At 41.4% G+C, this 23,467-nt stretch overlaps 1 protein-coding gene across 28 annotated transcripts in view; it reads right to left on the bottom strand.

The window, feature by feature from the left end:
* The window catches only part of SIPA1L1 (signal induced proliferation associated 1 like 1), a 499,569-nt gene that overhangs the window by 117,293 nt on the left and 358,809 nt on the right, over positions 1-23,467 (bottom strand). For all 28 annotated transcript variants that reach the window (XM_022570226.2, XM_022570222.2, XM_089907908.1 and 25 more), the window contains 2 exons: positions 7,567-7,697; positions 1,518-1,706 (listed from right to left, as the gene is read on the bottom strand). In XM_022570226.2, the coding sequence (XP_022425934.1) occupies positions 1,518-1,706; positions 7,567-7,697 (320 nt within the window). The remainder of the gene's footprint in view (positions 1-1,517; positions 1,707-7,566; positions 7,698-23,467) is intronic.

The following is a 23,467-nucleotide window of genomic DNA, read 5'->3' as shown; positions in this document are numbered from 1 at the left end:
GTATCAGTAGTCTTCTGAAGCACTCAAAGTGCTCAAATTTACATGTTATAAACATGGATACTCACAGCCTATTTGAAATATACATATGAAATAGACATTAGCTATGCTTTACAATAAGTGAGATGAATGGACAAAAGGAGCAGTGATTAGAAAAGTTACATCCAAATATTGGTTCCTAATAATATATTCCTATCAGCTGATTTAAAAGAGTGAATATTCCTTGAAACTGATTTTTTTGAACTATCATTCATTTTAATAAAATTCAAATTTTTTCCTAATTAAAAAAATACTATCAAAATCTGTTTATAAAATGGAATTCAATAACTGGACCAATTTTACTTTTGGAAGAATTTTTAAAAAGTGCAATGGGAAAGCTACTACCACTCACTGCCAGGATGCAATATGGCTAAAATATTCAAAGAAAGAATTAAAATAAGAGTATATAGATACAACATCTAATAAAACTAGCCCATATGCTCAAATGATTCCAAGTAGAATGTGTATACACTCTCTGGTTAGTGGATTTTCCAGATTATAGTTTTGCATTCTCTACTCTTCTGCCTCCTCTATATGGATTATCCTATCACTCATTTGTATCTGGATCAATGGCTCCACATTAAGGCATAGGAAATATGGAAGAGAGAAAATCTTGAGCACTTGCATTTTGTTACAAATTAGGACCCAGATTTTTTAAATTTTGAATTTTTTATTTAAACACCTCAGCTAAAATACATTTTTGGTGGTATTAATAGACTAAAAATTAAAGCTTTTAAGAATGGTGTGGAGTAGTGGCTCCCAGTACAGGCTTTGAACTTATTAACTGTGTGAACTTGGACTTACTACTGAACCTTTCTCTGTCTCAGACTCCTCATCTCTAAAATGGGGATAAAAATGGTATCATTCTCTCGGGGCTGGGACAATAGTTGGGATAACATATTAAGGTACTTAAAACAGAGCCTGGTGAATATGTTCATCAGTGTTAGCTACTGTTATTACTGCTATTGCTACTACTTATTCCTGGAGTATTTGAAAAATTCATTGCACTTATGGAAGATTACCAAAAGAGTTGAACATTGTTTAAGTACTGTATCAGTCAGTCCTGACAAAGAGAATTTCAACACATGAGAAATGTTCAGAGTTCAGAGTTAAGAAAAAAGAAAGTGAATAATTGCAAAGAGAAGATCCTTCACAAAAAATAGTATCAGTTTTCCCCACCAAAAAAGAATTATTCAGGGCTTCCCTGGTGGCGCAGTGGTTCGGAGTCCGCCTGCTGATGCAGGGGACACGGGTTTGTGCCCCGGTCCGGGAAGATCCCACATGCTGTGGAGCGGCTGGGCCCGTGAGCCATGGCCGCTGAGCCTACGCGTCCGGAGCCTGTGCTCCGCAACGGGAGAAGCCACAGTGGTGAGAGGCCCGCGTACCGCAAAAGAAAAAAAAAGAACTATTCAGGTCTGTATTCTGGATGCCTAGTGGAAACCTGAGCAGCAAGAATGTTCTCCCCTGGAAGCCCCACTTACCCCCTGTTCATCCAGTTTCATGAGTTGCTCTGTGACTTTGGGGGTGTTGAAGGCCAACCGCAGGCACTGGACGTTGAGCTCGGGGATCACGTGCTCCAGCACTTCCTTCAGGGGCAGTCCCCGGGCCGTCGAGTGCTTTGCCGTTGACGGTATGGCATCCTCCAGCACTGACCCTCTCAGTGTCATGAGCTGAAAGAGAGACATGTGCTCCGGTGAGATGAGCAAATACATCAAATGCGCTGAAAGCCCAGTCTGAGGTCCCCCTTAAGGAGCTGGAAATGACATTTGATTGGTTGAGCCAGTGAGGGAGAAACGATGAGGGAAGTGATGTAAGACACTTTGTATATGAAAAATGAGACCAGCACTTTCAAGAAGACCCAGGTAAGTGCAACGGAACTCATAATCAAGCCTTCCGAGGACACTTCCTTAAATACCAAATAGAGCGCATATTTCCCTAGAGAGCTCAGAAAGATCAAGGTCTCCATATAGCTATACAATGCCACTCACACACTCACCAGGAAATTAAGAAGGAGCTATCCCTGAGAATAGCTGAAGACTAAATGCTGAGAATTTAGATGTTACACCTTTTTGAATTATAAAAGGTAAGGGTGGGGGGAGAGGAAGTTTTAAATTTCATAATGTACTGTTGACTAGCTTAAACTATTCCCATCCCCAAATGCTGCTACAACAGGACAGTGATTATAGGTAGTAGAGCGGCACCATCAACAGCATTTAAAATGACTTTTGCTTTACGCTTATGTCTTGAGATCCCTTCCATTATTATGAAATAAAAACGTGAGCAAAGAATTTTCCCTAAGTAATGATGATCTGTCGAAGTAAACTAGTCTTAATTTTCAGACATTTCCACGTGGCAAAGTTGTCAGTATAATTTAAACACTGTACGGTGACCTAAAGAAAAAACCCATTAAGTCGAACGAATTTCTGTTAAGTGTGTAGGTTACAAGGCACTGTACTGCAACAGGAGCAAACGTTGAGGGCTGGGTGTGGCATGCAAGAGGCTGAGAGGTAAGAAATACCCATTCAGGAGGATATATCTACTAAGAAAAGTTTAACAGGGTCAGGTTCTACAAGAGTCCAAAGGCAGAAAAGGGATCACCGTGGCTCAGGGCATAAGGAAAGGCCCTCATGGAAACGGGTGGCACTGAAAAGGGGCCTTGAAATCTAGGAAAAATTATACAAAAAGACAATGTCAGAGAGCAAAGGTGTGGAGATGAGAAAGATCGGGGTGTGAGCGGGAAAGAGCGACTGCTGTAGCTTAGCTGGATCTAAGCGAGCCCAAAGGGGCAGTGGGTGGTGAAGCTACAGGCAGGCCGGAGCCCCGAGCGAATGTACCCTGACGGGCGTGCACCTCATCCGGCTCCAACCGGCCATATCAGAACTTGCTTGCATAGGGATGATGATGTAAGAAAATTCAGTTGGCAAATAAGATGAACTGCCCGAGGAAGCAACTACAGGTAGAGAAAACAGAAACAAACTGTAAACAGTCTTCAAGTAACAGGCAGAGGGTGTGAGAGAGGATTAGCAGGGAAAATGGAAACCAAAGGAAGAATCACCAGGGAAGTAAAATCTATAACTGTGCCAACTGATGGAGAAGAGAGATGGGGGTAGGAAAAGCCAAGGTTACCAACCTCTGACTCTCAAGAAAAGCAAAAGGTGCTTGGGGTATCTGCAGTCTGTTCATTTGATTAGTATCTTTTTTTTCATTTATAAATAGTTTGCTTTCAAATGACAGTTGTGTAAAAACTATTTTTCCTGTGACTTAATATCTAACTTGACAGAAATAATTTTTGTTTCGTTTTTTAAACCACGGAAACGGCTGAGCAATTCGCGTGCTCCTGGGGACTCCTAGGAGGCTGCAAAGGCTGGACGTATTTCAACTGAGAACCCCAGACGAGGAATGCTAATCATTGCTAATCCTGCACCGCAGGAAGACAGCAGCCCACCTCAAGAAAGCCAGAGCAGGGCTTCCCTGGTGGCACAGGGGTTGAGAGTCTGCCTGCCGATGCAGGGGACACGGGTTCGTGCCCTGGTCCGGGAGAATCCCACATGCCGCAGAGCGGCTGGGCCCGTGAGCCATGGCCGCTGAGCCTGTGCGTCCGGAGCCTGTGCTCCGCAACGGGAGAGGCCACAACTGTGAGAGGCCTGCGTACCGCAAAAAAAAAAAAAGAAAGCCAGAGCAGAAAACCAAAAAGGAATGATTCCTTTTTATACCTGAATCACTAGTGTTACCGATATTTTTGTTAATGACTTCCAGAAACGGAAGAGAATCCTCCTAAATCCCTGTGCACCCATGCTTAAAAGCACTCACACCACAGATTTTGTTCATAAACAAACTGTCATGCTTCCAAATACATGTAAATTCCTTTTTTGTTTCTTAGTTGTGCAAAGCCTATTTCTACTGAAAGAGATTTGTTTGTATTTCTGTTATCTTGATGCCATTTACTGAAGCAACAGCAGTGTCACTGTGGTGACTATGTTTTCTTTTTTCTCAATGGATTTATTAACAGGAGAAATCAATAGCATGAGAAGCCCCTACAAAGGCATAAGAATTAAGTCTTACTTTATTATATACTCAGTGAACTGCCTTCAATGGGAAAGAGTGAACTGCCCATCCTATAATGTGCAGCTCTGGAACAGAACCAACATCTAGAGATGTTTCTATCAAAGGACTTTCATTAGTTTATTTCTATGAAAACTCTCATAAAGATACTGTAACCGAGCAGGACCCTATGGGGGCCTTCCCAGGACAGGCCTTCCCCCATATCCTCTGCTTTAGCTCCTCTCTGAAGCACCTAGATTTGATGCAAATTTCCCGAGTTGTTTTGCAGATGTGAAAACCCCCCACCAAATGGAAGAACTACTTGACTACCCTAAGTAGTTTTTCTCAGGCCTCCTGGAGCCTAAGGACTCATAATGTTAACCTCCGTGACACCACCTTGCTGCCTCACCATCAGCCAATCAGAGAACTGTGCACAAGCTGATCACCTACCCTGCGACCCACCCCCACTCCTGGCCTTTAAAAATGCTTTGCTGAAACCATTCAAGGAGCTTGAGGCTTTTCAGGGCATGAGCCACCTTGTCTCCTTGCATGGGCTTGCGGTAAACCTCTCTCTGCTCCAAACTCTGACGTTTCAGTTTGTTTGTCCTCACTGTGCGTTGGGCACACGAATTTGTGTTAACAATATTACAATTAAACCACACTTAAGGATTATTTCTATCGGAATGAAAAAACTTACACAAAGGCTAGTGGCAATTCATTAAATAAACATTAGAGAGGAAGGAAGGAATGAAGGGGGAGGGCTGTTTTAGGCGTTAGGCATGTAGTCACGAACAACTCAGAATCCTCATGTTCCCTGAGCTTATATCTGAGTGGGAGAGTCACAAAATGAACCAAGTGGGCTTCCCTGGTGGCGCAGTGGTTGAGAGTCCGCCTGCCGATGCAGGGGACGCGGGTTCGTGCCCCAGGTCCGGGAAGATCCCACATGCCGCGGAGCGGCTGGGCCCATGAGCCATGGCCGCTGAGCCTGCGCGTCTGGAGCCTGTGCTCTGCAACAGGAGACGCCACAACGGTGAGAGGCCCGCGTACCACAAAAAAAAAAAAAAAAAGAACCAAGTAAGTAAGTACATTGCATGAGATAGTGGTTAAGTGTTCATGTAAAAAAGAAAGCCTGGAATTGGACATGAAATGAGATATGAGGGAGTAGAAATTTTAGATCCAGTGGCCAAGGAAGGCCCCTGTAACTTAAGAGTATAAGGCCAGAAGGAAAAGAGAGAGCTGCGGCCACGAGGATGCCTGGAGAGAACACTGAATACAGAGGAATAGGGACTATCGGAGCCCTGAGACAGAGGTGTCCTGAGATTGCCCAGAGGGAAGGAGGCCAGTGTGGCTGGAAAAGACTAAGTGAGGGGGAGTTTTCGGAGATGAGGTCAAGGTCAGAAGCAGATGCGTCAGGACTCCTAGGCTAGCAAGGAGAATGACTTTTAACTCGAAGATGGGAAACCACGAAAGGACTTTTAATTGAGGAATGACAAGACGCGGATTACATTTCTAAAGGACTCCTGCTGGGCTTGAAAGGATGCAGGGCTTAAGGGCACAAGGAGGAAGAATGGTTCTTGGAGAATGATGATGGTGGCTTGGCCCAGGCAGAGACAGTGGAATTGGAGAAGCGGTAGAATTCTGGATACATTTTGAAGACAATTGAAGACAAAGTCAACCAGTTTTGTGGACACACCCGATGTGGGGAGCAGGAGGAAGGAGAAGAGAGGAGTCAAAAGTGGCCTCAAGGTCTCTGGCTTGAGCAATTGTAACAACGGGGTTGTCACTGGTTAAATATTAATTTGAACACGAAAACTGGTGGTAATGGGTTTCTGAACCATGAACACATTTGACTTGGATGTTTCAATCAAAGGGTAAGGTAGTGGCCCCATGGACCGTCGAATGGGTTGGCAGGAAAAGGACTGAACTACAGGACTAGAGAATCCTTAAGTGTGGTTTAATTGTAACTGCAGGAGGCAGGTACAGGTGGAGCATTTGAGGCTGAGGCAGGGAGAAGCACAGGGACCACATTCACCTAGGATAGGAGTTGACCTGGAGAGAGAGGGGCTGTGACTAGCTGTGGCGTGCCTGCAAGGCAAGCTGGAAGGGACAATTGTGGACACGAGAGACAGGATCTGAGAACGAATGTACTGATTTAGAAAGCTTCAACGTCCGGCATGAAGAATGATAGGATAGTGGCAAGAAGAGAAATTGAAATGGATAAAAAACATAGAAAAGGAAAAGTATGATGAGGACTTAAATCAGAGTGGCCTTGGGGAGGCGGAAAGGTAAGGACAGGAAGGACAAAAACAGGTGGGAGGAGCTAAGTGTGGCTCTCAGAAATCCGGTGGCATCTGAGGAGTGACTACCAACACCCAACTTCAAAAACACAGCGTGTTCTCTGTGCTTTTCACGTTCAACAAAAGTACTGACCCTGCTTAACGATCGGCTTTGGCACAGAGAAAAAGGAACCTACAGCATGTGAGTTCTTCGTTTCTCTCGGGCCACTCGACACAACACATTAGATATTAAAGCCGTGCCTTTAAAAATCCTATTTTTAATTTCCCCAGAGTTCAAGCTGAGGAACAATTACTAAGTGAAGCCAACCCCTGCAACCTGCTTTGTATTCAATGGGGGAAATGAAGCCAAATGCCCTATTTAAACTAGTTTCAAAACCATTATTTTCTAGATACCTCAAGGGAGCATTAGGCATTAATGCATAACGACAACCCTAAAGTGATCTGGTTCAAAGAGGCAATAAATTGATAGCTGGCACAACTAAACATATGTTTAGAAAGAAAACAAAGGAAAAAAACCTCATAGTCCCAAACTTGTTCACGAGTTGTTTTTTTTTAAATGCGCTTTGTTGGCTATTTTATGTTTCCTTTTCTTTTTTTGACCTGAATTTCATTTTAAAATAAAAACTCACATATTATGTGTACTTAGATCCCTAAAGAGCTCCAAGAACCTGTCTTACCCACAATTAGACAGCCTCTGGTTCAAACAGCCCGCATTTTAGGCCTCCGAGAATAGGTCCAAGATGGCAAAGTGAAAATGCAAGAAGAAAAGAGTTTTCTTGGGTCAAGAAATGTCCTAAGCAATAGTTTGGAAAAGTGAGTTAAGTCTTGGCTGACCCTCTCTGCCTCCTCAAGCTGGCTGGGTGCCTTCCGGCTGCCCAAGCAGGATATGTAATATCCAGTTTGGGATTCTGAGGACTCCAATTTCCTTGGGTCACACTTAATGGACATATCTTTCTGTGAATCAAGACTCCCATTCATTTATTGCATCTATCCAGAGCTAGATGTGAAGAAAGGGTCCAGATCTAACCATTATGTCCAGCCCTACCACCACCGGAATGAATGAAAGGGGTCTTTGTTTATTCTAAAGGCATTTGTAACCATGAGCTATTAAATTTAATTGCTTTGCTACTGCTACTACTCTATTTTTTCCTCAATTAAATTAAGCCTCAAGTCTTTCTCATGTGCGACTTACCTCACTAGTTCTAAAAATTATTCGGTAGTTGTATGGAGATCCATTTTCTTTCGTTTCTTCAGGTTTTTCCCTTCGAATGCTCACAGCCACCGGACCAAGATTCTCATCTGCCCCAAAATAGTTCCAGTGTTCTTAGGTACAATGAGACAAAACAAAATTAGAATATTTACAGAATGCTTAAAACTGTCATATGCTGCTTGCTGTTTAGATCACTCAGAAGTTACTCTATACCAATAAAATGGAAACGCATTTAACAAAGTCAGTATTCTTCAATGAGTTATAAAAGTAAAGACTTAGCTATGCAGGTTTAGTCTCCGAGGAGGTAAGACAACGGAGGTGGCCTGTTCAGGTGTTTACTACTCGGCAACTTACTGCTCTGCTATTTTTTTAAGAAGAAATTTGTGTTTTCTCCTTATAAACAGGCTATATTGTGTCAGGGCTTCTTAGCTTTCATAAAAACAACAACAACAACAACAAACCCCCCCCAAACCTACTGAGAACAAAGTTTGCATACGGAGGGATTTACTGCAGATTAAAAAAGATTCCCTGGACTGGAGAGGGGTCTGTGAGTTACTCGGCAGCTTTCCTCCTATGTTGCCCAAGTAAGATGGAGTCTTAGCTCAGAGGTAAGAGCTTCAAAGTGCCCCTGGGAGGCAGAAGCTCAGACCCAGGGCTCTGGGCCTCACCAATGGTTCCCACATAGTAAGCACAAAAGGCACTCCACAGAGCCACTGAACCTGGAGGGAAGTGAGGGCTGCGATAACGGGTCTCTCCTAGGCAACCAGTGTGGCCGTGTGACTAATGACGACTCAGGGGCCTCTCTCCTCAATGTCTGGCATTGCTCCAGACTCCAAACCTTGGCACAACCTTGGGGTTTGGGGGGAAAGTGTCCAAATGACTGGTGTTGACTTTACCTTCCTCCTGACAAGAAGGAAGGTCACGATCAAAATTAAATTAATTTACAGAAAACGTAAAAAGTGATATTTACTCTACACCTAAATATCTACTTCTTAAAAAAAAATTAAAATCGTTGATACGGACATGATACGTTTACAGATGAGAAAGCGAATAAAACAAATATATGAAAAGCCAGAACAGATAACTTACTTTTCGAACCTCCAAAACACTTACTTTACATTGTCCTATTTCATTTACATGTGACATGGTTAAATGACTGAGTTGTGACAATGGTAGGTTATTCTCATACAAAATGCATCAATATTTGAAAATACATGTTATTCTCATACAAAACATGTATTTGAAAATCCATGAGAATAATAAGAAACAACAGCATAAAATATCTAACTATGTAATTTTAAAATTTAGGTAATAACGTATGAAAATGCTTTGCAAGTACTAAAGAACAATTATAAAAGATGTACTCGTTAATATCACGGGCTCTCTAAGAATATTATCATAATCCATGGAAATTCAAAATAAGGGAAACACAATGGGAATACAAGCAACAAACATCTCATATATGGACAGCTGAGAAACAACCCAATAAACATCACAAAATTCATGTACAAACACTTATGTATGCCCTCAAAGCATAGCACGTGAGAATCACACTCAGAGGTTATTTACTCTTACTTTGCACATAATTTTAGTAAGTGTGGTTGTCTGATCTTCAAGCCCACAGCTTGATTTCAGGGGTGTGATAATTCGAGGTGTTGACAAAGTCCAGGGTGTAGGGCTGATAGAGACTTTCATGCAGACAGCAATGGGACAGAACAACTGACAACAAGGAAGAAAACAGAAAGGGAGGAGACAGAAACAGTACAAAAACGCGGACAAGAACTGAAAGAGAAACAAGACAGCAGTCTGGGGCCATTCGCTGAAGGAGCGAAGAGCTTAACAAACTCCAGTAACGTCAGAGCATATTTCCAGCCGGCAGCAGAGAACGCCAGCGAATGTGTCAAAGATGAGCGTCTCATTCATCATACCCTGTCCTTGCACTTCATGGGCTCTACCGAAACCTGACTCTCCAGAAACTCCTCAAACACCCCCACCACAAACCTCAGGAAGGGCAGGTGAGACTGCTATTCTCTGCTGCTGGAGACATTCACCAAGACGGGGGTCGCTCTCAATTAGTGCCAATAACCTCAACCCATCTTCAAGCTGTCCCTGGTCTGCTCTCGTGCTCCTTCTCCAGAGAAGAGGTCTCAAATATTCTCTGTTCTCCCTCAAACTCCCCCCATCTACCTTCTCTCAATCTTAGCAGATAATGCTGTCTACATCACAGAGAAGATAAAGAGCCATTTCAGAAGCAACCGTCCTCACTTTCCACCATCACACACACTTACCTGGGTCCAGACTTTTGCTTCCTTTCCTTTACAATCTAAGACCCAATCTCCCCCGAGATTCTGGTCTCCACTCATTCCACCTTTCCAGGGACACTGATGCCTGGTCACCCGCCCTGGATCTTCAACTTCCCCTCTCTGCCTGCTCATTCCCATCATCATTCAATCAGGCTCAAGTTTCCTTCATCTTTAACCATAACACTTACCCTCAATTCCTTATCCACCTCCAGGTTACCTCCTTTTTCTTTCCTTCCACTGGAAACTTCTTGAAAGAGATGCCTAATTCTTCACTTTAGGATTCCTATCATCTGACGCCATTGCACAGTCACCAATGTCAGCCTTAAAGTTAAAACAAATGGAAACTTTTGGCCCTCATCCTGCTCAAGTTCGCCACAACAACTCGCCAATGGCACAGTTGGCCATTTCATTTGTTTTCTAGAAGCACTCATCCTGGCTTCTCAGACACCACCCTCTCCTGATTTTCCTTCCACCACTCTGGCTCTTCTTACTCAGTTTCCCTTCCTCTTCCCATCTGGAATCTTCCATCCACTCTCAGAACTTCCGCTGCCATCTCAATGCTGATGACTCTCAAGAGTCCACCTGCCCGCTCTAGATGTCTGTGAGCCCTGGACCTTTACATCTACCTAACGGAACTCACTGTTTGTTTGTCCCATGGCATCAGGAAAAGTGAATCCATCACCTTCCATACAAACCTATACAGCTCTCCCTGCAACCCCAATTTCGGCGACTGCTACCACATTCCTCTAGTTGCTCATGCCAGACCCAATGTCATGCCTTGTGAATTCTGGTTCCTAAATAGCTCTCAAATCCACCTCCTTTTCCTCCGTCTCACTGCCACTGATTTACCCGCATCATCATTTGCCTGGATGTTTGTGAGTCTTCTGATTGATTGGCTTTTCCTGATTGGCTTCTAAGATGCAAACTTGACCATCACTATTAAGTTTAAAACCCTCCTCTGGTTTCCCACCTGTCCTTGGATACTTCTCGTGGCTTCCCAAAGGCTCTCACAGCCTGTCACCAGCCTGTCACTCCAGTTTCAACTTGGACATTTCCATCATCCTTCTGAACTCTGAGAACCAATCGTACTGAACTTCTCAACTCACTGTGCCCCTTCTCACCTGAGACACCCTACCTAGAACATTCTTCCCACAACTCCTCTTTATTTGACTAAGTCCTCTCATCCTTCAGGTCGCATCTGAAATATTATTTAGACAATCTCTCAAAGAGTGATTGAACACTGGAGCAAAATGAAAGTGTGTACTTTGTATAGTAACAATAATACTTTAAGAATTCATGGGCTTCCCTGGTGGCGCAGTGGTTAAGAATCCACCTGCCAATGCAGGGGACACGGGTTCGAGCCCTGGTCTGGGAAGATCCCACATGCCGCGGAGCAACTAAGCCCGTGAGCCACAATTACTGAGCCCGTGTGCCACAACTACTGAGCCTGAGCTCTAGAGCCCACGAGCCACAACTACTGAGCCGGTGTGCCTACAGCCCGTGCTCCACAACAAGAGAAGCCACCACAATGAGAAGCCCACACATAGCAATGAAGAGTAGCCCCTGCTCGCCGCAACTAGAGAAAGCCCGCGCACAGCAATGAAGACCCAACGCAGCCAAAAATAAATTAATTAATTAAAAAAAAGGATTCATAAAAATACAGATTAGGGAAACCAAATATTTACTATATTTCAACTATAAAAATTTAGAAATGTTACAACAGAAAAATGTAAATTTATAAGAATACAAATATTAAACACAATCATTTGAGTATAAATTGGCAGATAAAATAATAGCGTTATTTTAAAAAGAAACTAAATCCTACATAAAATGAAGAATATTGATTTAAAAATGAAAAAAAAATTAAAGATCATTTAAACTTTTTTGTGTGTGTCATCCTCAACACCTGGCTATATTTTTGTGCGATTTTTCCCAGCTACTGAAGAAGTACATTTCTGAGTTGGGGGAATGCTGATGAGATCATTATAAACTAACTTCTAACATCTTCTTCAGACTCTATGTTCATACAACCCATCTCTGATTTGATAACTCCAGGAAGATCTTTTAAAAACTTATTTTTGTGTTTGTGCAGAAACATCAATCTTTTTTTTACTGAAAAAGAGCTCTAGCTATTATTTCCAAGAAAGCATTTCCATTTGATCTTTATTTCAGTTTCGTCAGTAGAGATGGAGATTCTGGTCTGGCTTCCTGTGTTAAATTCACTAATATCATGTTCAGACTCTACTTGTTCAAAAAGTCTTTCAACTTGAGTAAGAATTATTCTTACAATAAAAGCCTTGCTTTTTGGTCCACCGTCCATTTTTCTGCTCCTGAGGATTATAGAAGTATAGACAAAAATCCTTTCTACACGAACACAACTTTTTCAGTTCAAAATCCGAATGCAATGTATAATTCGCCAACAGAGGAGTCTGGTTCAGCAAATTACCTTAAATGGAATTTTTGAGTCTTTAAAACTTTGATCTCAAGACACATGACTTTTTTTTTTTTTTTTTTTTAAACTTAAAACCCAGCCTTTTAGGGATATTCTGTGTCCAGTCCTTCTGGCCACTCTTGCCGCTGCCTGTCCTTCAAGTTCACTGGACTGCGGTACTTTCCTCTTGGGACCACAGCCCTGGGGCAGCACTTCTGCACTTGCTCCCCTCTGCAGCATGTTTTATTTCTTCCTACCAGCCATACACCTCCGCCTTTTGCTGGCGGTGCTATCCATCAACTGCAGAGAGCTCTTCCAGCCATACCTACAATCCGCTTTGTCTTTTTGGGGGTGGCGGGACAGAAGGGAGAGAAGGGGTACAAGGACAGGGGAGATGCAGATGGTAAGTGTTAAAGAAGGGCCAGGAAGCCTTTGATGATGAAAGTCAGAGGGAGGAAAGGGAAAGGAAAGAGGAGTTGGAGACTCAAGCAGGGTGGTTAAATCTGCTGATGGATGAACTGAAATACAGGGATTACACCACCAAAAATAATGATATTTTTGTGCCAGCCTACTGGAATGCCAAAAACCAGTATTGCAATCACTCCCTTAGAATGATATAATGCAGCAAAGCGAGGAACTCTGCCAAGCACTCTAATACTCACATCAACCATGAAAATACAGGCTTTGCCTTCTTTTTCACAGATGTGGCAAATATGATTTAGACAGAATAAGTCACTTCCCAGCCACAACTAGTAAACAGCAACACCAGAACTCAAACATATTATTTTAAGTACCAATTCCAAAGCTCATTTTCTAAGCCATTACGTCTAACACTATCTTCCCAAACGTTTCTAAAACTGTATTGTGAATAAAAACTAGTTAAATAAAATGTGATGCCTAAAGGGATTAACTAGCCAGATGACACATAAAGCTTTACTCCTTGATGTGCTATATTGCCAAGGTGTCACTGTGGGGTTTTTTTTGTTTGTTTGTTTTTTAATAAATGTATTTATTTATTTTGGCTGCATTGGGTCTTCATCGCTGCACGCAGGCTTTCTCTAGTTGCGGCGAGGGGGGGGCTACTCTTCATTGAGGTGCACAGGCTTCTCATTGCAGTGGCTTCTCTTGTTGTGGAGCACGGGCTCTAGGCACATGGGCTTCAGTAGTTGTGGCTCGTGGGCTCTAGAGTGCAGGCTCAGTAGTTGTGGCGCACGGGCTTAGCTGCTCCGCAGCAATGTGGGATCTTCCCGGACCAGGGCTCGAACCCGTGTCCCCTGCATTGGCAGGTGGATTCTTAACCACTGCGCCACCAGGGAAGCCCTTGTCACCGGGTTTAAAGGGAGCAATATTCATGTTTTATCCTTACATGCCTGATTCTCCGCTGCCTTCATTTCTCATTTTTAGCACCTAAACAAATTTTCAGCCTGAAGTTTTCTTATTAGTTCTAGTTCTTGAGTTTTAACAAGGATGGTACGAAGAGCACCAATGCCTAGTTCTGCTATCACTAGAACATTCCACACAAATAGCCATATTTCTGGCTGACACAGTCACAATAATAAATAATAAAATTTTCACATTTTTACAGAGGGGACATAGTAAATAGTTCAAAGCCCCAAGTAATTAGATCAAGTACAGTCACATCACTCAGTTTCAAGCTGCGGATAAGCATGTGTGCAAAAAGGCAAAAAAAAGTTAAAAGCCTGGCATTTTAATTGTAAAGAAGGAAAGGAAAATAAAATCACAAAAAAGCGGCAACAGCATATTCTGCTTTAAAAATGAAAACACAGGTTTGCCAAAGTGGAGGTAATAAGGATCCAACTGTTTAAATGGCTCTTTCCGAGGACTTCCCTGGCGGCAGGGGTTACAAATCTGCCTGCCAATGCAGGGGACATGGGTTCGAGCCCTGGTCTGGGAAGATCTCACATGCTGCGGAGCAAGTAAGCCCGTGTTTCACAACTACTGAGCCTGCGCGCCACAGCTACTAGGCCCGCGCGCCACAACTACTGAAGCCTGCGCGCCTAGAGCCCGTGTTCCGCAACAAGAGAAGCCACCGCGATGAGAAGCCCGTGCACCGCAACGAAGAGTAGCCCCCGCTGGCCACAACTAGAGAAAGCCCGCGTGCAGCAACAAAGACCCAAGGCAGCCAAAAATAAATTGAATTTTAAAAGTTTTTAAAAATTTAAATGAATGAATGAATAAATGAATGGCTCTTTCCAAGAAGAGCACTACTCAGAGGTTCTGTCTCTGGTCCCCAAAGGGCTCATCCTAATTATACGGGTGGAGGTTCCATGAGAACTAAATAGCCTAGGACTTCGCATCATAATCAAAAGCAGGTCAGAGTAATGGATGGCGACATTTACACAGGACTGGCCACCGGCCAGAATTCTGTCCCAAAGCACTCCACTAAGCTTATAATTATGGTTGCATAAGAGTAATTGCCACATTTACAAAGCGCACAGTACTCTGAAGTTCCAATTCATCCTTCCATAGGTAACTCTTAAAAGGTAAGTTGGTCTATTTGCCAAAATTACATGAAGTTGTTAGGCTTAAAGTCTCACGTGACTAAGCAGCCCCCAGTAGCCCCCTAACTTGCCAATAAAAAGTAGACTAAGACTGACATTAATAAATTGCATACAAATGGTTAAAGAAAAACAGTACAAAGAAAGCGCTAATTGAAACAAAGGGAAAATAAAAAGTATCAGTGTCAAAACAGGAGATTTTTAATTGGCCATTGTCTATGACAAATAGCCAATAATTATATTTTAAAAAATTCAATCTCATGAGTGATCGAAGAAATGAAAATGTTTTGGACCTATAATAAATGGTCTAAAATTAAAACTGTAAATATTTAAAGTAGTCAAGAAAATATTAAACACTATACAGTCTTAAAATATCAATTGGACCTTCCTGGTCTAAGCTTTCTTAAGAAAAATTTGGCAATAAAATTCAAGGTTCCTATAAAGTTCACACCAGGGCTCTACCTTACGTAAATAATTGGACATGTGGAAAAAAAGTTACATAACAAGATCATTTATGTAAGGTCAACGTTTTTAAACTTGTCTATGGATAGAAATTAGGGGGTCCATGAACTTGAATGAAAAAAATTATACCTTTATTTTCACTAACTTCTAAATGAAACGTAGCATTTCTGTTAGTTGTAAATGAGCCAACCAACTACAGTAATATTAGCTGTACATGTGACTTTGATGCCAATAGAAATCATACATTTTCATATCACATTACAGTTGCTGCAGACATATCAAAATATCAGTTATGCTCATCACAACTTTGAAATTATGGTAGTTATCAGATCCGATGCTAGATCTTTTTGTTAATGCAATAAGAAGCATCTATATAGTATGTCACAAAATTTTTAAACTCTTGCAATTGTATTTTAATATGCTTGGTTTGCTTTGTACGTTTATTTTATGCACTTAAAAACACTATTCTAAAGAGAGTCCATAGATTTCACCAAACTGCCAAAGGGGTCAATGGGGGGAAAACAAACAAACAAACAATCAAAAGACACTTAAGAAGATCTAATGTAAGAATGATTTATAATAAGAAACTGGAACGCCTGAATATAGAACAGCTGGAAAACTTTAAATAAATGATGGCATAGCCAATCATGGAACCATGAAAAAAATACATAAAACTATATTTAATGATCCTTATTTTACTTAAGAAATGAATATGTATTAAGAAAAGATGAGAAATAAAATCAGTAGTAATCACATGATTAATTTGCTATAGTTGCTAATTTTTCTGTAATGAATATATGTGACTTTTACAATAGGAAGATTTTTATAAGTATAAAAAATGTATTTGGTTTGCAAATGGTCAAAGAGTATATAAAGCATAGTTTACAAGGTTGCAAATTAATGTAACTCTTTAAGTTTAATGTTAGTTACAAATGCCAGCTCAGAAAAAAAAAATTAACATCCAAATGAAAGAAATTATAATGAAACACCTGTCTCTAACTCAATGTCTTTATATTAAAAAAAATCTTTTGTATCTCCTTACTAGGGATCTTGCAGCAAGATGTCTGTGTAAAATGCTTCTGAAGGGTTTGAAAGGAAGTCCCTCAGAAACAGTCAGAAATTCAGTCAAGGCCGAAGTCACTGCCACTCATGAGGGTGAAGCCCATGCAATGTGTCTCAAAAACTCGGCACAGCCCACACACTTGTGTCGATATGGGTTGCTGAGGTTGCTTCTGCTGATGCTTCTACATCACTGAATGCTTCTACTTGACTCGAATGCAGTTAGGGAGGTCTCTCCTCTTGCTGCCCTGAAGTTCAGATGCATGACCTCCCCGTACACAGCAGGGAGCTCCAAGAGAAGATAAGCAAAGGAAGTGGTACAATAAAGCAAGTATGTTTTGAGCACCTAATTTTGGTGGCTCACTGGTGTCTGAAGTTAATAATGCGGTGTGCATTTGAAAAATAGGTGGCAGGATTTATTATACGTTAACTTGTACTGAAATAACAGATCTAAAGGGCCCTTATGTCCTCGAAACTGCAAAACAAAGGGCATAGAAATTCTTTGGGTATAGGAATTAGTAAGCATGGCATTCGCCTTGATGCATGTTGACACACAAAGTTGAGGAAGCATTCCCATTTTCATGTGGACGGTTCATGTCAGCTGCTGTTATTGACTGTACCTGAAGGTTTTTGTTTTTTACGTTTTATCTTGACTGCTTTTGGACTTACAGAGAAGTTGCAAATATAGTACAAAGCACTTCAATACATATATCCTTAACCCAGTCTTCCCCAATGTTAACATCTTATGTAACTACATATAGTACAGTCGTCATTAATCAGAATTGGTAAATTAACATTTACTAAAGATCTTACTCAAATTTCACTAGTTTTTCCACTATGTCCTTTTTCGTTCTGAAATCTCATTCATTATCCCATGTTGTATTTAATTGTTATTATTTCTCCTTAGTCCCCTGCAGTCTGTTACAGTTCCTCAGTCTGTAACCGTCTTTCATGACCGTGACACCTTTGAACAGTACTTATCACTCAATTTGGGTTTGTCCGGTGGTTTCACATGATTGGACTAACGTTATGCATTTTGCGCAAGAGAACCACAGGAATGATGTAACCTCAGTGCATCATTTCATAGAGTTCATGAGAGAGACCTGATTCATTCCATTAAGGTGGCACGTGACAGGTCTCTTCCCTGAAAAGTTACTATTGATCTCCTCGTGGTTTACAAATATGTTTGGGGAGATACTTTGAGATTATGTAAATCCTGCTTCTTCTCCTGTTTCTCCTCAAACTGTCATCCACTGACTTTAACATCCATCATTTGTGTCTAAGAAGGTTTACAACAGTAAAAATCAGTCTCCATAATTGTGTTTTGGGTCTATGGGGATCGACTGGTGGTCTTGGTTAATTTCCACAAAACCACCATGACCACACACAGACTTATCTGTGGTCTCATTTCCTGAAAAGAGAGGAAAAGGAACTGTAACATACTATTTGCTGTCCAGAGTATAACACAAGGTCATGTACACAGTGGGCCCTCCCTGCCTCTACCTGATGCTATATATAAATATAAGGTACACTGGCTCCTCAACGCAATAAATTTTATACTTTGCATCAGGACCAAACATTCGTTCAGTTGTGAAATGTTTGCTGAGCCTGCCTAATCTGTGGTCCTTGCCTTCAAGGAATGCTTAGACTGGTTATGAACCAGGGCGCCATAGAAAGCCCTGGGCAGAGACCAGGGCATAGGGTGACTTGGAACAGTGGTGGGAAAGCACTTGCATCTTTGAGAAGGAGCAGGTTATTCAGAATCCCAGGAGACACAGGGAGAACAACCCACTCTGATGCACGGGCGGGAGGAAAGGCAGGAGGGGAGCGCAATAAAGCCCTCCCGACTCTGGCGCCCATGTGGGTTTCTATCTGCACCGGGTTCACTACCCTCTCAGTCTACACACTCTCCCCTGTTAGGGGGTCTCACTACTTTTCCAGTGCTAGCCCTCACTTCCCCCATGTAATGTGAGGCCAGCTAGGGAAAGAGACCCACAGCGCTGCAGGGGAAGCCTGCCACCTACACCAATTCTCCTTGGCCTTTGTTCATAAACGTGGCAAAGATTACTGGACAACTAAGGAAAACCGACAGCATGAAAGACAAACAGAAAATACAACTCAGAAGATGCAGATCACTTAAGGGAAAGAAACTAGAAAAAAAATTATTTGCTTTTGTTCTTCCTCTGAGCACTGTAGCTGGCATGGAGTAGATGCTTAATAAACATTACGCCATGAACAAATAAATAAATGTATGAATGTGCAGTTGTTAATTTTTAGAACGACTTAAAAAATATGAAGGGCATTCATTAATAGTAAATTGGATAATAAATTTTTGAGTAAGAAAAGATTTAGAAACGTATAAAAACTGCTATATATAAATAGATAAACAACAAGTACCTACTGTAGAGCACAGGGAACTATACTCAATATCTTGTAATAACCTATAATGGAAAAGAATCTGAAAAAGTATATATATATATATATATGTATGTATAACTGAATCATTTTGCTGTACACCTGAAACTAACATTGTAAATTAACTGTACTTCAATTTTTTAAAAAAAGAAAAGATAGAGAAGATTACAAATCAAACTATTAGAATTAGGAGAGGGATTACTTTCTCCAACTCTGCATTATTAGTTTTCACAGTAAGCATGTATATACTTTTGTTTGATTTGTTTACTGTCTGCTTCCCTCCACCAGAATGTAAGCTCATGAAGGTGCTCTGTGTTTTTTTTTAGATTTATTTTTCTTTTCTTTTCTTTTTTTTTACATCTTTATTGGAGTATAACTGCTTTACAATGGTGTGTTAGTTTCTGCTTTATAACAAAGTGAATCAGTTATACATATACATATGTTCCCATATCTCTTCCCTCTTGCATCTCCCTCCCTCCCACCCTCCCTATCCCACCCCTCCAGGCAGTCACAAAGCAAGGTGCTCCATTTTATTTCTCACTCCAAGTGTCCAAAATCGTGCCGAGCATGATGAAGGCACTCATGCACCTGTGGCAGCCACAGAGGCGCAACACTTAACACCTCTCCTTCCAGAAAGGGCTCACAACCCATTCAGCCACAAGAAATGCAATTAGCTGAAAGTCTCTGGCTGTAGCATCTTTGGATCTTCTACAGTTTTCCAGCCCAGCCACACTCTTCTTGGGCAGCCCCAGGACTGAACATGCCAGGGGTGACAGGGCCTGGCTGTCACTGCCCAACAAATGACTTCTCTAATGCTCTTTTTTGTTCCATGGCGTTGGCTGAGACTTTGCCAACGGTAGGCTGAGGCTCCCCCTGCCCACTTTTGCTTCTTTTCCCTTTTACTTTCACGGTGTCAGACCTGCATTGTGGACTGAAGGCCTTCCCTGCTAACTTCTGCTTCCTCTGCCCTCTTCTTTCACAGGCATTACCCCCAGGTCCCTAACAAACCACTTGCACGCCTATACTGTTTCAACACCTGCTTCTCAGAGGACTTGACCGATAATGTATTTGTTACATGATTAAATCATAAATGCAATCATGTAAAATGTAAACTGCTATGTTATTAGACTGTATTTGGCAAAGACAAGAAGTTGCATTTTGAGTAGGACGGACTAGAGATGGAGAGACTAAGACAATGGCCAAGAATTGGGGCAAGAGGTAACGCCGGCTTGAAGTGACAGAACTGGGATTGGGACACAGAGAACAGAAGTTAGCAGCAATTCAAAGGTAGACTCAAGAGGCCTTCCCAACTGATTGGAGGTTGAGAACAATGAAGAGAGGCAACAAAGAGGCTTTGATGTTTCAAATCCAAGTGACTGATAATAATGGTGGCATTTACAGCACGAGGGCAAGGATGTGGGATGGGAGGCTTGTTCAGGGAGAAAAATGAAGTAAAAATTTGTGTCCCAGGGTTCGAGTTGCCAACTAGATAACCAACCAGGTGGAAGCAGGTAATGGAGAGTGAGAAACGTAGCTAGAACTGAAGACATAGCCTGGGAACAGAGGTCTTTTATTTGGATATAAATGTATACTAATTACCTTTTCTAAAAAGAATTTTTTGAGGTCATTCATTATAAAGGAAATATGTAAGTTGTGCTAATGAAACAGAAATTGGGAAATAAAAGACAAAAGTGGAAACAAATGTGTTATTAATGAAGGTTATGAAATTGAAGCATCAAATTTGCTTCTGGGAGTTGAGGTAAAACAGGAGATACAGTAAGAATAAATAAATAAATAAAACAAGCAAACAAATAAAACACACCTGTCATTAGAAAGGCAGGCATTTGGTAGCTACCAGAAAACAATTCCTGGCATCAAATTCTAAAGTAAATATCTCACATGGAACTTCCTAAAGGGCTGAAGGATGACCAAATGGCCAATGTCTCCATCATCAGTTTTATTGCAAAAGCACATTCTGTTTCTATATGATTGGATCTTTACAAGATGACTTTGAGTAAAGTCAACTGTTTAAGCAAATGTGGCCTTGGGCCGGTCTAGCTTGATTTTAAAAACAAAACAGAGAGGAGCAGTTGAGGCACATGCCCTTTTAACCAGCTTTCACAAACCTCTGCACAGAGATGGCTCAGGTAATATGAAATCCCAAACGCCTCACACATCAGAGTTCAGATGATCAGTGATGGGACTCGAGAGATCACGGCCAAGAAAGGAGAGGTTGCTTGTTTTCCAAAGAGCAGACATGCAAACCTTCCTACTGAATGGCCTTCTTGCTACCAGAAACCCTGAACAGGTGAAGAGACAACAGCAAAACACTCCTATGTGAGTTTCTCAAGAATTTATTTAGTGCCCCAGATCTCCCTGAAAAGGGTTAAATAACTAGAGAGCTACCTTCGAACAAATTAAATACAGTTGATATGCTCTCAAGAAAAAATAAAAGACAAGGGCATTAAGACAATAAGTTATTATACATGTATAAAATCTTTCCCTATTAGTTTTGGCAGAAATAAACTGTTCAGTTCAAGAGCAGAACATGGCTCAGGAGAGCAGACGTGCTGACTCTGGAGTTTACCACTTCCTTGAAATACGACTGTCCACAAAAAACTAACCATAGAATAGCTATCCTTAAAGAACTCTGAGCTATAAGGCATCCCATAGTACTTTCCTCAAGCTTAATGTTGCTATACTTACAGAAGAATTAAACAAACAAAATAAGCCAGGGCTTTACAAATAAGTTTAGCTGTACGATGTTCTCTGATGTTCTATATGTACCCTACGATAATCCCCTAAAACTTACAATAGGTACTTAATGATGCTCATTTAAAAAACTGAACTAGCAGAACAGCTCCTGATAACACAACTGGAGAATATATCAGAGCACTAAAGCTGTCACTCCAAGTACAAGTGAAGTTCAGTGCATATATTCTAAAGAAATGTGAAAGACAGCTGGTAAGAAGAGGGTGAGAGGTAAATACAGAAAATTGGACATTGCGAGACCAACTGAAATCCAACGTGTTTGTGTCCTCAAACTGATAATCCTGGAGCCCAGCGGACTGCTGAACCTGACTTTTGTGGGTGTGGGTGTGTGGGTGTGGGTGTGCGAACACTCACGTATGGTGGGGTAGGGCGGGGTGGAGGTGTAGGAGGAGGAAGGTAAACCAGAAAAGAACAATCAAATCTGGTGGTTCAAAGCTATCAGAAGAATAATCAGGTGCAGAGCATTAGTGTTTCTTCTCTTCAGGAGTGGGAAAATATTCGCAGATGAGCTTCAGACCAGATAATGGCAGCTGCTCCTGGCCACTGGGCAGGGGGAAGAGGCCCTTTCGTATCACAGCATCTTCAATAACTTGACTTTGAGAGTGACACCCTGTCTGGCATCAGATAAGCCTATCAACATGTCTGATCAATGGAGCAACAAACACCACTGCCAAGGCAACCTATGGGCTCCTCTCTTTTCCATTAGTGCATCCTTCTGAATGGGATTCAGCGAGGATGTGCCTCCAACACTTGTACGCTCAGTGCAAAACCGAAAAAGCCCTGTACTGCTACTTTAATCATGGTGACTATCTAAGTAAAAACTAAACACAAAATATATGTACTCAAAGGGAGATGACCAGATTAATTTTGATGCTATCCTACTGCCTAGTTTGTGCCTAAGAAGGATGTTGTCTTATCACTTGGACGTATCACAATGACAACTTTGCCTTGGGGTCTTACGAGCATTATGTGAGGAGGTTTGCATAAAGCACAAAGTAATAACACAATACATGTTAGCTACATTATTACTGTCATTTAATCCTAGGTGAGTCTCAATAAAAACACCACATACATTGGCAAAACAGCAAGGAGAAGCGGGCAGGAGGAAGGACCAGAAAGAACACTGATGGTGTGTTGCTTATTTCAATAAATGCAAACAGTGGGATTCCTCTACTGGGCCAGCATCTTGCCAGCAATGGACTTGGCTTATGTGATAGAGCCAAATATCCTCTCAAGTCTAAATTTGCAAAATAATGATGTTCATAAAAACAATTTAATATTAAAAAGTGATGGCAGCTTCATCAGCCTAATACAATTAAATTTTACATATAATGTCAACAATATACACTTCAGTAAAGTGAATATTTTCCCCCCAGAGACTTAGCCACAGTGAAGTCAGGAATTCATTAAATGGCAGAATGGAAAATATCTGGTGATGAAGAGGTTGTAGTACAACCAGGTCAGTAGTGCTACTCTATGTTGCTGGAAGATAAATTACATCTGACGTTGACGTACTCCTTCAACAAGATGACTCACTTCCAGGTTCTGATTAGGAAAAATGAGTTAGTGCACTAATTTCACTGAATCAAGTTGTATATTAAAAATCATAAGACAGAATTACTTGTCTAACTCTATTTTATACTGTGATGAAAAGTACAGATACCATTTATATGTGGAATCTAAAATATGACACAAATGAACTTATCTATGAAACAGAAACAGACTCAGAGACATAGAGAACAGACTTGTGGTTGCCAAGAGGGAAGGGGAATGGGGGAGGAATGGAGTGGGAGTTTGGGATTAGCAGATGCAAACTACTATATGTAGGATGGATAAACAACAGGGTCCTACTGTATGGCACAGGGAACTATATTCAATATCCTGTGATAAACCGTAATGGAAAAGAATAGGAAAAAGAATGT

Source organism: Delphinapterus leucas, chromosome 2 (assembly GCF_059928025.1).
Source record: "Delphinapterus leucas isolate spDelLeu-1000000601 "Yukka" chromosome 2, BTC_Dleu_Yukka2, whole genome shotgun sequence".
Taxonomy (NCBI): domain Eukaryota; kingdom Metazoa; phylum Chordata; class Mammalia; order Artiodactyla; family Monodontidae; genus Delphinapterus; species Delphinapterus leucas.
The sequence above is the reverse complement of the archived record's forward strand: the minus strand, read 5'-3'. Positions and strand labels throughout refer to the sequence as shown.